This window comes from Oreochromis niloticus, linkage group LG4 (assembly GCF_001858045.2).
Source record: "Oreochromis niloticus isolate F11D_XX linkage group LG4, O_niloticus_UMD_NMBU, whole genome shotgun sequence".
Classification (NCBI taxonomy): domain Eukaryota; kingdom Metazoa; phylum Chordata; class Actinopteri; order Cichliformes; family Cichlidae; genus Oreochromis; species Oreochromis niloticus.
Genome location: NC_031969.2, coordinates 8,586,869 through 8,602,826, shown reverse-complemented (window position 1 = coordinate 8,602,826; position 15,958 = coordinate 8,586,869). Strand labels below are relative to the sequence as shown.

General features: G+C 41.1%; 2 protein-coding genes across 3 annotated transcripts; both read left to right on the top strand.

Annotated features, from left to right (window-relative positions):
* Positions 1 to 176: 176 nt before the first annotated feature.
* Positions 177 to 4,511, top strand: mfsd6l (major facilitator superfamily domain containing 6-like). The gene is made up of 2 exons (XM_003443177.5): positions 177 to 365; positions 1,713 to 4,511. The coding sequence occupies exon 2, from the start codon at positions 1,765 to 1,767 to the stop codon at positions 3,535 to 3,537; it is 1,773 nt and encodes a 590-aa protein (XP_003443225.1). The 5' UTR covers positions 177 to 365; positions 1,713 to 1,764; the 3' UTR covers positions 3,538 to 4,511.
* A 288-nt stretch (positions 4,512 to 4,799) lies between these two features.
* Positions 4,800 to 15,862, top strand: zgc:171844 (uncharacterized protein C16orf45). 2 transcript variants are annotated; one of them, XM_003443089.5, is made up of 6 exons: positions 4,800 to 6,654; positions 10,382 to 10,502; positions 13,313 to 13,386; positions 14,122 to 14,236; positions 14,849 to 14,919; positions 15,047 to 15,862. In XM_003443089.5, exons 1-6 carry the CDS (start codon positions 6,576 to 6,578, stop codon positions 15,163 to 15,165), a joined length of 579 nt encoding a protein of 192 aa, XP_003443137.1. In that variant the 5' UTR covers positions 4,800 to 6,575; the 3' UTR covers positions 15,166 to 15,862. The 2 variants fall into 2 exon arrangements, with proteins under 2 accessions (XP_003443137.1, XP_005468532.1); XM_005468475.4 differs by having other exon boundaries at positions 4,801 to 6,654; positions 10,385 to 10,502.
* The last annotated feature ends 96 nt before the right edge of the window (positions 15,863 to 15,958 follow it).

Below are 15,958 nucleotides of genomic sequence, written 5' to 3'. Positions count from 1 at the left end.
CTGAGGAGACAAATATAAAATTCAAACCATACGACCTGCTTTAATAACGTGTAATTAGACATCAAAACAGAGGAGTTGGAGCTCTCTGATCACTCTCTGATGAACTGCCCTATCGCCTATTCGAGCTGCGATGATGCTCTCTGTAGTGCACACGGGCATCCACACCAACAGGAGGAGCTGTAGTCGTGGGAATCTGCGCCTACAGGTGTGAGCTCGCACTGCTGCTGCTGCTGAGCGCGTACCCGACTGCTACAGGTGTCCTGAGCTCAGAGCAACAAAGGTTCAAACCCGTGAGTGCGCTGTTGGAGTCGCGGGTGGGAAATGATCGGCAGAAGAGGATAAGGAACTTGGGCAGAATTTAAAAGGTAAATGTTAAACTTTTTTTTTTCTTCTTCCTTTATAAAGTTGGCGTGACGTGGACTAGTCCTCCACATCTTGCAGGTACAGGTGCGTCCAGCCCGACGGGTGGTTTCCAGTCTGTCAGTTCCTCGTTTTTTTCGTGTCAGCTTATTTCCTCAAAGACAATGAAGTTGCGGTAGGGTGATCATTTGAGTCTGTCTGCTTCGCCTGTGAGTGTGGATAAGTTACTATAAAAACAGATACTTTATTATTGTCGGAGCTACAGCGAAATAAACGAGGGCCAGCCCTCAACTCATTTATTAAGGGCCTCTATCGCTTTAGGATCATTTTATTACCTGAGAACAGAAATAAATCGCCTGGAGTCTTCACTTTATTTATTTAAACAACTCTGTATCGCCAACATAATGACAAAACATAACTAAAATTAATGTCCGCATTTAATATTTCTTCAATGCTATACAAGGATAGCATGGCAGGTGTTTACTTTGACTGCACAAGCGTTATCTGTGGGCAGGTAATGGATAATGGATTCATTTTTAAATGACTGGACATGAATAACCTGAGCTTATTATGTAATATTATACTACAGTATATTTCTATCTAACCTGACAATCCTTTCTTTAAATATGTAACACATTCTAGGGTCAACTTGAAAAAAAAGCAGATCTGAAAGTCTAAAACTGAGGTCAGAGGTTAAATGCGACGTGATATTTAGACGCAAACTGTAATGTGATATTTAGAGTCCTCATACACCAGTATCATTTCCTGATTGTTGCCAATACAAACAAAGGCAGCAGAATCTAAAGCACATTTCTGAAGATAAAAGACATTTTATGAAAGTTTGACTTTATTTGACCTTGAAGAAGAGGTCAGAGGTCAAAAGAACGTAATATTTAGAATCCCTATATATCTATATGCTGTCATTATAAACAATGGCAGTAAGACACATAGTTTTAAATAGATTTATATAGCATTATTACCACTTTGACCTTTAGATAAATTTGGTCTTCTTTAAGGAGAGGTCAGAGGTCAAATCTTTGTACAAGACTTTCTGTATGTTTATAATACACTCATTAGATTTATAGGTTCTAAGTTTTAAGACTGCTCCTTGGCGGAGGTAATGATCCCAAACATATTCTTGTGCACGCTGACCCGTATCAGGCACGATATAAACCCATGTCTTAGGGAGATGTGATGGACATTTTCACAGATTTTACAGCAGATTCAGGAAAGTAACTGCAGTCTAAACATGAATACTCCAAGAAGCTCTGATGCCTTTTCAGAATGAATTAGTATCAAAAGACTGAAATATCTGCACTTACATTTTTATATTTTCTCTCTGTCTCTCTCAGTTTGAATCGCTCCATGTGACAGCTAGCAGGCCGGACTCTAAGCTGCTCAAACATGAAGCGGATCAAGCAGATTGACATAAAGCGAGCTCTCGCTATGGCTGGCACCTTTAACTTCCTGTGCTCCTGCGCTAGAGCGTGCTTGCTGCCCTTCCTCACGCTGTACTTCAGACAGCTTGGCCTGACTCCTGCCATGACGGGCATCGTCATGGGTACCAAGCACTTTGTTACGCTGGTGTGGAGCCCCGCGGCGAGCCTGCTCTCCAAACACTACAACAAGAGACGAGCTGTGATCTGCGGCTCTGTCATGTTTTCGGCAGCAGCCGCTCTGCTCTTCCTGCTCATCCCGCACACGGATGTGCATGCATGGACTTGTAACGCCTCGGATCCGCACTTCGGCCCGACCCAAAATCCATCTGATAAACTGTTAGCGAACATCACTGAACCTGTAACATCCCACCCAAAACCTCATGTTTCCCAGTCGCTTGTCACTCATCTTCCTGATGCTGATACGAAAGCTCCTGTTATTACAAATGAAACTTCACCTCATCACCATCACCATCACAATCACAATCATACCACTGACTCTCCTCTTCTTCATGTGTCACAAAAGAATGAATCAAAGGTGCTTGAAAGTGCCAGCAGCTCTTTGGCAACTCCAGTCAGAAACAAGAGGTCTGAGCTGAAATCAGAGCAGCCCACGGGGGAGAAAAAGGATGAGAGTTCTTTGGGCTTCCTGGGCAGCCTAAAGGCGATGGACACTCAGCATCAGCTCTTCTTCTTGATCCTCATCATCGTATGTGTGTGGGAGGCGGCGTCCGCCCCCCTGGAGTGGAATGTAGACGACGGCCTCTACGAATATTTAGATTTCGCAGACGCCTCGGACCGCTACAGCAGCACCAGGGTGTGGGGTGTAGTCGGAGCGGCATGCGGGGTTGGGGGAACCGGCCTGCTGGTGAGCCAACTGACATGCCTCATAGCTGCTCAGACCTCGAGGAGTGTGGTGCATTTCTACTGCTATGCCGGCCTGGCATTTCTGGTCCTGCCCCTGGCCATGTCCCTCCCTCTCTACCTGAACAAGAAGCGAGACAGGACCAGCGGACTCCTGAAAGCCCTGCAGCTGGTGCGCGGCTCCCCACAGGCTGTGCTCTGCGTCTTCACCACCCTGCTGGTCGGGGTGGCGAACTCGGCCATCGATAACTTCCTCCTGTGGCAGATGCAGGATCGCGGAAGCAGTGAGCTGCACATGGGACTATCTCTTGCCCTCGCTCTGCTCTCGCAGGCTGCCTTCCCTCTGATGGCTGGCCGAGTCTTCAGGCTGCTCGGCCCTAGGAGGATGCTCGCAGTTGGAGCCGCGAGTCTCGGCCTGCAGTGCTTCTACTACTCCTTCCTCTGGGGAGCGTGGGCTGCACTGCCTGCTCAGGTGCTGAGCTATTTCAGCAGCGGAGCTCTCTGGTGGGCCGTGAAGCTCCAGTGTGAGGACATCGCCACACCAGGGGCTGAGAGGAGCGTCAGGAGGATCTACAAGTCCCTCTCTATTCATCTGGGCAGTGCACTGGGGAGTTTGGCCGGAGGGTTTGTGGCCCAAAGCATCGGGCTCACATGGATGTTCAGAGGATTGGCGATGGTTTTGATTGTGTGGTGCGTGTGCCTGCCTCTGCTCCAGTGGAAAGCCCCCCACCACCGCAGGATTAACTATTCCCGCCTGCTGGCAGCGGACGCAAGCGAGGCCAGCGACTCCGAGTCAGAACAGGAGAGAGACTGGCTCGATAAAGCAATGGAAAATGACAAAAGCAACAACAACAGTGGAAGGAGGGTAAACCACTAAAACCTTCAGACGGTGAAAATACGAAAAGGAGCATAAAGCAATTCTGTGAATAAGAAGAATAAATTCACTGTCACATAATAAATTAATCAGATTTTGCTATTAATATGGAAATGGGAATCATCGTTCCCCTCGAGCTCTGCAGCCTCGCTTAAAGACATGTCACTCTTCATCACCAAGTTGCACAGTCCAGATTGGGATGATTGATTTCCCACCCTGACAGGATTCATTACAATCAAAAGTGTTGACTTTTCCTTCTCATTACTTTTGCATCAGAATTAAATGTTACGCCATCCAATCTGTCCCTCCATTTTTTCTTTTCTTTTCTTTTATCAGTCTGCGAGTGTCAGCTGTACTGATGGATTTTGGGATTCATCTCTGGGCCTCCTGAGCTTTTACTAATGTACATTTGCATAAGCGGTTATTGTTTTCTAAAGCAAACAAGGCAGCAGGATTACAGGGAAGCAAATCAATTACTCAGTGCCACCGGGCAGCTTAAACAGCCCGAGGTATTGTGTTAATGGAAGCATGGAAGCTTCTCTCAAGGTGTATAAACACCAGACGTGTGCAAAAGGTGAGGCCAAACTGTTGCACCACCACACCCGACCCTGCTGTTAATCAGCTGGAGGAGTCGCCGCTGACTGCTCTCACTTATCAGCTTTGTGTCTCCCTCTGGACTCTAAACTCTGAACTGAGGATATAGATTAAGCGAGATGAAAATCTTTGTTTATGTGTATTGAACTGGGGTAACTTGAGCACATTCAGAATGTCTTGTGCAAAAATGACTTGAGTTGTGCATTCCTGAGCTGTGACGACATTCAGAAGACACCTGTGTAAGATTTTATTTGTCTAATTTATATTTCTGCTCATGTCAGATGTTCTCTGTCTATAAAAGATGGATTTAGCCTGTGAAACCATAAATCTGCATTTCTTGCACTGACCAGCAGGGGGCAAATGCTACGTTTGGAGAAAAGACTCCAATTATATAGAAGTCTATATGAAAGAGAACCTATTTCTCATCCAATTTATCATAAATGCTTTTCCAATGAGTTTATGGTCTCAGTTGCGAGCATCAAGTGTTCTTATTTTGTAAATTATGGTCCAGTTTAGAGTTTAATAGACAATAAATGAGAGTATACCATAAGACAGGGCTGGCCAACTCCAGGCCTGGAGGGCCGGTGTCCTGCAGGTTTTAGACGTGTCCTTGATCCAACACAGCTGATTCAAATGGCTAAATGACCACCTCAACATGTCCTGAAGTTCTCCAGACGCCTGGTAATGGACTAATCATGTGATTCAGGTGTGTTGACCCAGGGTAAGATCTAAAACCTGCAGCACACCGGCCCTCGAGGCCTGGAGTTGCCCGTCCCTGCTATAGGACATGGCTTTACAAGCGTAACTCCATAGAGTCCTCAGTCAGATTCAACCGTGCTCAAGATGGCTATGGCCAAACTGCTGAACTAAAAGCTTTAAAAACCAGTCAGTGGAGTAGCACTGGTTTAGTCCATCTTTTGTATACAGTCTGTTGGAATGCTATAAGTGGAAAAAAAATCCCCCAATTTTTTGTCTCCAAATGAAAACTGTGAAATCTGATATTTTACCTCAGGTTTTGTCTTCACTTGAAAGTGCTAAACATTTAATTTCTATGCAGTGAAGTAGCATTGATCTAAGGGCTCCATAAGATTATTATAGTTGCAGGGTTTTTTTAATGGTATATAAAAGAAATGATTATGTGTTTGGGGGTTTTGAATAATTATATTGCTACTTACTTTGTATGACCTGAAAACCAAAGTAGATACTAAAAACTTGAATGTGCGACACATTTTGAGCCAGTTTTAGAAACAGTGTTCACTCTGTCGGGCTTACAGATGTTCTTGCCTTGTCATATAACATGAATGGCAGTCATTTTCCTTCATGTGCTTCTGGGCTTGTGGCAACAAATGTGTGAAGTGTCTGGCTGGCTTCCTGGCTGTGGGACATGGCTATCTATGGCACGGTGGCAGCTCTAGCGTGCGGGCAGACGCATGCTGCACTCCCCGAACATCTGGCCTGCTGCCTCGAGGGCCCGCCTGCGTGAAATCGAGTTCTCTCCACTCTGTCGAGAGCTGAACTCAGTCAGGCTCGATGAAAAATTCATGATGAAAGACAGCTGGATTCTCCTGTGGAGAGTGCTACTGTTGTGGTTACAGTGGAGGAAACCATTAAAACGGCAGACGTCTGTTTAACCTTTGTTGTCTTTTGTTGTTTTAAAATGAGGATAGGAGGAGTGACCTTTGTGCCTTTGCCTAACATCCAGTGAACTTGCATAGATATTTTTTTATGACCACCATGTGAGTCCATACTGAGATAGACTGCCATTGACGCTGATGATAATGGTTCTCTGAGAGTGGAACCATGAGAGATATCCTTGAACTTTTTGAGGGCGGGATTTGAAAGTTTGACTAAAATGTCTCACTTCATTGATCTCCATGAATTCAGACTTTTGTGCTGCTCTGAAGGTGAAGCGAAGGTGAAGTCTGTTAAGTTTTGGATTTAAAAAAGCAGAACTTGCTTATAAAGAGATTTCATTCCCCATCTTTGGGAAGGAGTACATTCATGACAAACACTGCTGTCTATAAATATCACCTGGCATGGCTTTAGGCTCCTTATAATCTGACATCCTTTAAGATCTTAATGTGACTCAGTGTGAAAGGACAAATTTAGTTTGGAGCATTTTTTTTCTCTCTTGATGGATTTGATTATAATTTTCCACACTTTGCACTCGTTGCTTTGCTCCTGCCAGTCAGTAGGTGGAGCCTCGGAGCTCGCATGAGGTGCAACAGCTTTCTTTTTTTTCCATGCTCAGAGATCCACGGCTGTAGGACTGGATGGACTCAGCATCAGCTGGCAGCTGTCCTCTCTTTGTGTTTCCTCACACGTTTGGGCAATGCTGCATGGACCTGGAGGACACCTTTTAATATTCATTTTAAGCTTGCGCGAGAATCTCCTTTGAATTTCCTCTGCAGACAAAGAAGAAGTGTCTTTTTTTCTTTTTAAGAAAAATGGAAAAAGAGAGAAAATCCTCTCAAGTGTGCGGCGCTCTGGAAGAGACGCAGGTGGATGAAGCGGCAGAGAAAGCAGGTGAGTTTCTGAGTGTCGTGTTTGTCTGTGTGCGTGTGCTGCCACTGCGAGAAGTGATCAAGGAAGGAAGCAGACTTTGAGATCCTAGAAGGACGCCGCTGTGAGCATCATGTTAAAGTTGTATGTCAGCAGGGCCGTAGCCAGGGCTCCCACGGGCTGGGGGTGGGCTGTGTGTAAGAAGTTTACTAGAATAGTTCAGTTATCAACATTAATCCCATCTCCTATAGACAATTAATTAAATGATGTCAACCTTTTTTATTACAATTGTTTTTCATTCCCTAATATACTCACATTTTAAGATATAAATACACAAATGGCAATAAGAGCAAAATGAAGCAACCAGCAGCTTGGTCTGCAGCAATGTGCCTGAAAGTAATCCTTTAATTTAGTTTTTTTTTTTTATGGGAGCAAAAACTCATTGATCCTCTGTAATATAAACAATCTCTTTAACTGATGCATAGATTTTTTTCTCTTAAAAAAATGAAACACAGTGAAAGATAATCTACACAAGAAGAAGAAAAGTGGTGCATTCAGCTGAGGCGTGAACAACAGAGTGTTTGGTGTTGTTTTTTGACTCACTTAAAGAATGATCCAGCTGTCTAAACTCAGCAGTCCAAACAAAGTCTCCCAGTGAGTAGTCCCAACAGCTATAGTTCATATGCCGAACAAAATTAGAACATTTTACTTAAAATAACATTTTACTGGATTCGTAAATATATATCTATCTATCTATCTATCTATCTATCTATCTATCTATCTATCTATCTATCTATCTATCTATCTATCTATCTATATATATATATATATATATATATATATATAGATATATATATATATATATATAGATATATATATAGATATAGATATAGATATATATATATAGATATAGATATATATATATATATCTATATCTATATATATCTATATCTATATCTATAGATATATATATATAGATAGATATATATATATATATAGATAGATATAGATATATATATATATAGATATAGATATATCTATATCTATATATATATATATATCTATATATCTATATATATATATATATATATATAGATATATATAGATATAGATATATATAGATATAGATATAGATATATATATATCTATCTATCTATCTATCTATCTATATATATATATATATATTTTGTGGGAACATCTGCATACAGTTAGGGCCATAAGTATTTGGACAATGACACTTTTTTCTGTAATTTTATCATAATTAATCTTAAATCAAAAAGTGAAAGCTGTGATTGAAGTGTGGACTTTCAGCTTACAGTTAAGAGACCTGACAAAGTTTCACAGGTTAGAGTTAAGTGTCAATCATATATATATTCTTGATATTTATAATTGAGCGATTTGTATATATTAGTGCTATTTCTTAAATTTGTATCATATTATTTAATTAGTCTGTTACTGTTACTGGCTTGGAGCAACTGCAACCCACATAATTTCTTTAGGGATTATTAAAGTATCCTGATTCTGACTAACAAAAGTTTTTCATTTATTGTTTTAGGAATTACGTTTTTATGCCTTGTTCTCTGCGTTCGGAGACTCAAAAGTAATTAGTAATTATCGTTTTTAATAGTGGGATGAAGTTTAGAACTTGTGCTTCTGTGCTGTGTTTCCTGCCTTGTGCTGCTCTGCTTGGCCTTTGCTGCAGTCACCTTCAGCTGCTGCTTGCTTGTGGGTCTTTGCGCCTTCAGTTTTGTCACAGACTTACGGACCTACAGCAACATTCAAAAGAGGGAAAAAAGTTACAGTTGACAGCAGCAAAAATCTGAAAGGAAACGACATCAAAGATTTTTGGATTGGGAGCTCGAGACAAGTAAACGATACAGTTTGCGTGTTGACATGAAGCTTCTGTATAAAGTGCATAATTTAAAGTGACAGGGTGAAATAAAGAGCTTCAAACAGTTTCTGACAGAAAGCTCAGAGCCCGCCCGAGAGCTCGGAGCAAAAATAATGACAAGAAAAGGAACGCATGCAGATTGCTTCAACACTAAAACACCTGCTGATAATTAATATGTAGATGAACAGCGGCGGGATCGCCATGTGGGGAGTTTAAGGGTTTGTGTGTTTGTGTTGGCTCACTGTTCCCCGGTGAGTCAGTGTGATTGTAGTATCTTTTCACACAAGGTCGGGTAATTAAAAGCCAATCCAAGCTCTGCTGGATGACTCATCGCTCCTGGTGAGGAGTAGGAGGCTGCGGGAGCAGGGTGGGGAATGCAGTTATTCAGGGATGTGCAGAGAGTTACTTGGGGGAAGTATCCACAAAGCTCTGATCACATCGTAGCAGGAAGCTGTTTTAGACCCAAGGTGGTTTTAATTGCTTGTTTGACTATCTTGATTTTGATTTTCCTGGAGAAATTTGCCACATATGGCTTACATGTTAAAATCCATTGTTGCAACCAAGTGAAGTATTCAACAAGCCAACAATCCTGACTTTGCTTTCAATGTGCACAGACAGCAACAGCGAGCATAATTAGCCTGTGACGCATGAATCAGCACCCACAATACCAAAGTTCTGCACCTGGATCTCCTGAAAAAATGCAGTTGTACACCTGTCCTGCTGCTACATTTAAATATTAGAAGCATACATAGATTAAAGTTACACATACAAACCACACGCTGGTAATAGTAATCAGCTGTTCTTGTGAAGACTGCTCATCCCACTCTATGCTTTGCTGGGATTTCCAGGGTAGTTCAGTTAACAAAAGATACTTAAAAGGGACATATCATGCTTGTTCAGTTTTTTTTTCATGTACTCTACCAGAGTAGCTTTGCACAAGTCACAGTTCAAAATAATGCTTATTTATCTAAACAAGGCTGGAGCCTCTCTGTTTATCCACCATCTTTAACAAACGCTGCTAGCTCTTTCTCCTCTTCCTTAAGCTAGTTTCATCTGATTGGCTGCCCCTTAAATATAAGATTTCAATAGTAGGTGGGTGGGGCTTCTGTGGTGTGCGCCAGACATGACCATATCAGGGGTATCTACGGTGGCCCTGAGCGGTCAAACCCACTACAGCTTAAGAAAACACCAGCAAATAGAAAAATACTGATGGCCGTCAGTGCTACACCTCAGCCTCTTAGTAGATGCACCTATAGTAAATATTTGAAAATCCGAGGTGACTTCCTTCTTGACTTATAGCATTCAGAGATGGTTTTGGGGACACAATAACGTAACAGAACAGCTTTGAAAGTGAAGGAGACTGAGACACGCTTAAAAAAAGCAGAGGATTCATCTCTATTGTGATGGAGAAAAAGAAACCACTCGTGTGTTTTAATACTGTAGATACATGTTTGCTGTAGGGGTTCACAAAAGACAATAAAGCAACAAGATTTTTGTGATATTTTTTTTCAGTGTTTTTTCTTTTCCCATTGTGTTTTATTCAGTTTCTGTTGTGTTTTGTGTGATTTTTGCAGTATTTTATATTTGTGCTTACCGCTCCCAGTGACTTCATTCAGAGCCAAACAGTGAACAAATGGGCAAAACAGAGCACTTAGTGCACTCACAGATTACATACCCTGAGGTCATCATCATCAACTTTGGCTATGTTTAATACGAGTGCACACTTTGCAGCTATATTTACATGTTTAAAAATAAGGAAAAGCGTAACAGGTCCTCTGTATGCTTTCATGTTCGGAGCTAATGTTCGGAGGTGCATTATCGGACCCGAACAGCTGTATTTTGATCTTGTCTGTCTCTCAGCAGATGATGTCATTTCCATGGCCGACTCCACAATCACCGTCGAGGATATTGAAGGAGAGCTGTTCAGAATCGAACGAATACGAGACATTCTCGTGCGGAGAGAGTCAGAGCTGAGATACATGTAAGATCTGCCTGTTCTCCAGACCTCTTCATGTTAGGTACATTTAAACATGCTCGAAGCATAAATCCAGACTACATCTCATTAGTTTAGTTTGTTTTTTTAGGATTTATGGTTCTCTGTCTGTTGGGGGAGGAGAGCTTTTGTAAGAGGATGAAATATTCTTCTGTTATCTCATGTGATGTTTTACTGTTTGGTCCTCTGCTGCCACATACACAGCAAAACTTTAAAGTTCAGGGATCTGAATGCACCGAGATACTGCTAAGATACCCTCAGGAGTCAGAGATGATGCACCACAACTGTCAACCATCAGCGGCTGGAGCAGTCATGTGGATGATGGAAGTGAGGAAAACAGCCGTGCTATTTCAGGCCTTAGCAGACGAACAGCGCAGATACACCCACAGTTTGTTTGTTATTTTGTTCGATCTTGAAAGCTGGCTTTTGTTTCTGCCGGTCTTTTCTCATTATTTTGGCGCAGCAGAGTAAGAAAGAGAGGCTAGCACTGCATAATATAGCCATATGGTGAACTTAAAAACTGAAAATAATCACTGTTGTTGTGGGTTTTGTTTTGTCTTTTGATGAAATATGTCATAAATATCATCTCCTTTCATGTTCAGCCATACCCAGAGGGTGGGAAGTGATGCACAGTCTCAGTGTTGATAACTGATCGTTCCCATCTCTCTTTTATTTTCACTCACAATTATTAAAGCCATGGTTTTACTTTTTTACATATAGCTGGGAGTCTTGGCTTAAATACATCAAGCAGGAAAAAATGTGCAAATAACAACAGTTCTAATAAGAATCCTGTGAAAAATCTGTTCATTTACTCTGTTCATTAAATCTGCAAAAGTTATTTTAAAAATAAATAAATAAATAAAATTGAAATTAAAAAAATCTGGCTGATTCTGAGGGGGTCAGATGACAACAGAGTAGATGGTGTAATTTGGATGGTTTCGTCCGTTTGACTGCATGCAGAAACCAAGCTGGTGCAGTTACTTTTGTAGTAGTTCCCAGATTACTTTTAAATCAGGGTTAGTGCTCATACTATTCCAGGAGAAGTGAAACCCAACTTGTCAGATCTGTTGTAGACACAAAGCTTAGTTCAGATTCCCACTGATACGTATTGTGGTTAACATATGGTTCCATTTCCTAAGTTAAGAAGTCGAACTTTAGACGTCACTTGTTCATGTGATTTATTTGTTCATGTAATTTTACATAGAAATGAAATTGATGACACAAAGAAGATTTATTATAGTTTATTTCTTTGACCTTTAAACAACAGGTTTAGCTGTTTCCTGTTTCCCGACCTTTTATAATAAGAACTGCCAATAGATTACTTTTTTATTCTACTATGTGGATAGTGTTATAACTTCAGACTTTGTCATATTAAAAATAAAAGTGTACAGAACTGTGTAGAGTATTGTATAAAAGTTTTAACACAACACAAAGTAGTCATGGATTGGTCTTCCCAGAGCCCAGATCTCAGCATTATTTAAGCAGTGTAGGGTTAATCTTGACAAAGAAGAGAACAAAAGGCAGCCAACATCCAAAGGAAAGCTTTCAATGTCCTTCAAGACGTCTAGAGAATTATTCCTGAACACTACTTAAAGACACTACAAGAAATCTGCATAAGAAAATCAGGCATAACAGAGTTCAAGAATAACGGTGGTCGTACCAAATACTGACTTTCAAGCTCATCACAATTGTAAAAACTCTCTTTTTGCCTTCTATACTGTGTTTCTATGTAAGTTTGCACACATTTCATTAAATCACTGCACATATTTTTCCATTTTCCTAGCAAAATGTAAAGAAATGAAGGGTTGCGCAAGACTTTTGAAGTTTACTTTTGCCCAATGTCAACAACTAAGCAGGTCATATAGTTAATTTCTTGGCTGACTTTCCATTCTGTTGTTAATGTTTAACAGCACATCCTTTTAAGCAGTTAATATAGTTAGCTAGGTATTAGAGAACGGCATTAGCAAAGAGATAATAAGATAAACGTTTTACATTCAGGGCTCCCCTTTATCTGGGTAGCAAAGCTTAAAAACTAAAAAGATTAAAAGTAACTAAATTAAGTAGGGAAATGTCAAACTCATCCTATTATCCAACACTGTTTGGGTTTATTATGATGTTCTCTAAGTATCTTTTTGGGGGGGGGTTGTACCACAGAAGTCCTGTTATAGGCAGCAAACACAGCCTCGTCCTTTAGGCTCTCTGTGACGTTCATACAAACTCCTGCTTTCAAGCATTTTGAATAAACACGTCACTGTGAGCCTATGAGTCACGCTGACATATATAAAGCTGAAGTACACTGAAGTGAAACCTATTTAATTAAAGCAGCAGCTCAGAGCACATCTATTACAGTCACTTTCGTCTTTTTAACACCACTGTTATTAATAGCAGCCCACACGTATGCGCACACGCCGCCACATACACAGATAATACCCATGCAACCAGCCCCTGTTGTTTTGAAATCGCCATCAGAGTCAGAGGACGAAATGAGATCTGATACTGTTGGGTGTGATTCATTCACAGAGGGCCATGTGGTGGTGTTACTTCAGCTAATAAACCACAGACCTCACTGTTATCTGTGGCCAAAATCTGAGTCCAGTGGGTGTCTGTTTGATATACCCATACAATTGTCACACAGAGGGCTTTATGTAACATAAGGTGGGAATTACCACATAAAACATTCTGTTTCTAAAGCCCATGTGTAGCTTAACTGTTGTTTTACCTGAATATCAGCTTATTTACTGCAGAAATCTAAAGTTTGGAGAAGAAATATTTTCCTTATTTGTCTGTTTTTCTCTCAGGATGGACGACATCCAGCTCTGCAAAGAAATCACAAGGCTGAAGCAGGAGTTGCAGAAGCTTGTCTCAATTCCAGGTAAATTAAAAAAGTAGCCTGCGCCTATCGACTTTAACCTGGTGACAGTGTGAGCGGGCCCTGTGCGGTTCTTGTTTGCTCTGTCATAGTTGAAAAGATATGAGCTGTCTCCAGTAACACAGTTCAGCGAGGACTGGAGTGAATTAAGCACATCTTCAGAACGAGCTTGCTGTCAATTAAAAAAAATAACTTTTTAAAAGAAAGGTTTTCGGGTCAAGCAACAATGAGCCTCTGGAGCCTTTTCTGTGTTCCACTTGAATTTTAGTTCTTTATTGTCGAAGGAATACTCGCAAAAGACCGTTTCTCTGGCAACTAAAAAGAAAAAGCTTATGGTAGTAAAACTACCATAAAAAATTCCAAACTGATCATTTCTTTGGAAGTGAGCAAACTTACAAATTCAGCGAAGGACGCAGTACTTATTTCCCCCACTGTGTGCAGAAGGGCATAAGAATCTATATTCTTGCTAAAAGAAGTCAAGATGAAAATGACCCTACTCACTCACCTCACTAACATTTATAACAAATGAGTTTCTCATCGTACTGAATGCAACACGATGGCCCAAAGTGGGAGTAAAATAGAGGATGAAGCAGCTTTGAGTTAAAGCTCAAGGCTTCTCAATGAAACTGAAGGATGCTGGCACAGTGGCTGCGTCCATCTCTTTTTATAAAGTCTGTTGGTACACTGTACAGTGACTACAATTTCTAACAGAAGGCTTGTCTCATGACTACTGAACAGACAAAGACAAGTCCAAAGAGGACAGGGAGAGAGAAGAGAAGCTGCTGCAGCAGATCAACAAGCTGGTGGAGACCAGAGACTTCCTTGTGGACGACGTAGAGTTTGAAAGGCTGAGGTGAGGCTAATGGATGAAAAGAACTTTGCCACACTCTGGTATTCAGGCCACGTAGACGTTGTGGGATTACAGAGATGAGTCAGAAAGCGAAAAGCATCTCCTGACTTGTCTTTTAATTCTACAGTTTATTATTGATTATCATGTCTGACGGTTCTGTCAGAGCCCTTCGGTTCACCACCTGTGCCGTGTAACAGAATCTGGACAATAATCTGATCCTTCATGTGATGTTTCCACTGACAAAAGAGTAGCTTTAAAGCCCTAATTAGTTATTTGTTACTTAATTCTTCATATAGCTCCACTCCTACGAAGCCCCTTTGTATATTTTCCCTAATTAATGATAGCATGTCCACCATCACTCACAGATCAGCTGTCGCTTCTGCTAACTAGCGGTTGTTATTTTGGAGAAAAATCTGTCAGTAAAAACATACCAGGAGCGTGACAGTCACCTCCGCTCGTTAGTTAAAGCGAATGTGAAAATAAACTGAACTGTGAGGATGCTGTGATGCCCACAGCCTGGGATTTAAACAAGCCTAGGAGTGTTTAACAAGATGTAATAAACATTTAAAACCCTCTAATTCACAGCGAATAACAAGGAAATATTCTCCTTCACAGGGAGCGAGAGGAAGACAGAGAGATGGCAGCCTTCTTACAGTCCAAATTTCCCAAAGCTTTGGCTGCAAAAGGTGAGTCTAACCAGAAAGCTGGAAGTTAACAGTTAACTATTAAAGCCAGTTAAGTAACCAGTAAATCTTAATGATTGTGAACCTACTGTGGTGATTGTACTGTCATGTCATCTGCTTTACGCTTCAGGTGCTTCGCAAGATCGAAAGGTGGCGTCTAAATCCCAGCAGACCTCAGGGCCGCTTCTCACTAAAACTGGGCTCACGCTGCTGAAAGACTGCTGCGGCTTCACCTGCTCCGTCATGTGACTCAGAAAACCCAGAAAGTGGGTTCTGCTCATCTGGACGTTGAGTTTTCAGTGGGAGAAATGTTTCGTCACACATCCCAAGTGACGAGACGTTAATGCAAAAAGTGACAACAGTTGGTGTATGTTTGTTAGTGTGTGTGTGTGCGTGTGTGTGTGTGCACATAAACAGGCTTCCTCAGTGCTTTCTAGTATCAGCTGTGTCCTTACAGGAAAGATTATATGTTTGCTGCTGTAATGTGAATGACATGTACTGAAATAGTTTATCCGACGTGCTGCTGTGAAATACCGTGTATTGCAGCAGGAGAGCTTGCCGCCTTATGAATCTGCTAATGATTCCTGCTCGGTTACAGTACTTAGACTTTATTGTAGCTGCTCTGACGGTGCCATTAGCCTTTGAAGATATATTAGAAAGTGGAAATGTAGATATCTCTCTGAGAGCAAACTCTTACCAGTCTCACTTTGGCATTTGCTGTGGCGGATTGATTAATGTAATTACATTGTTATGACTGTAACTGGGCATAACTTTTGTTTTTTAGTAAGGAGTCATGCAGTATTTGTTTAAAAAGAAGATTGAAAAGACGAGTTTCACATGTGAGATCTGATTCATAGTAAACAACTGTGTCCACTGTTTAGTAAGTTTCATGTAACTCTTAATGTAGCATCTTGGAGTGTTGTAATAAAGATTTTTAGTGCTCTTCCTTTGTGTTTGTCTTAAATATTAGATCCATGGGATAAAGGAGCCTCCTCCTTTCTGTAAGTGTTCAGAGATCGCTCGCTGATATTTCAATTTGCTT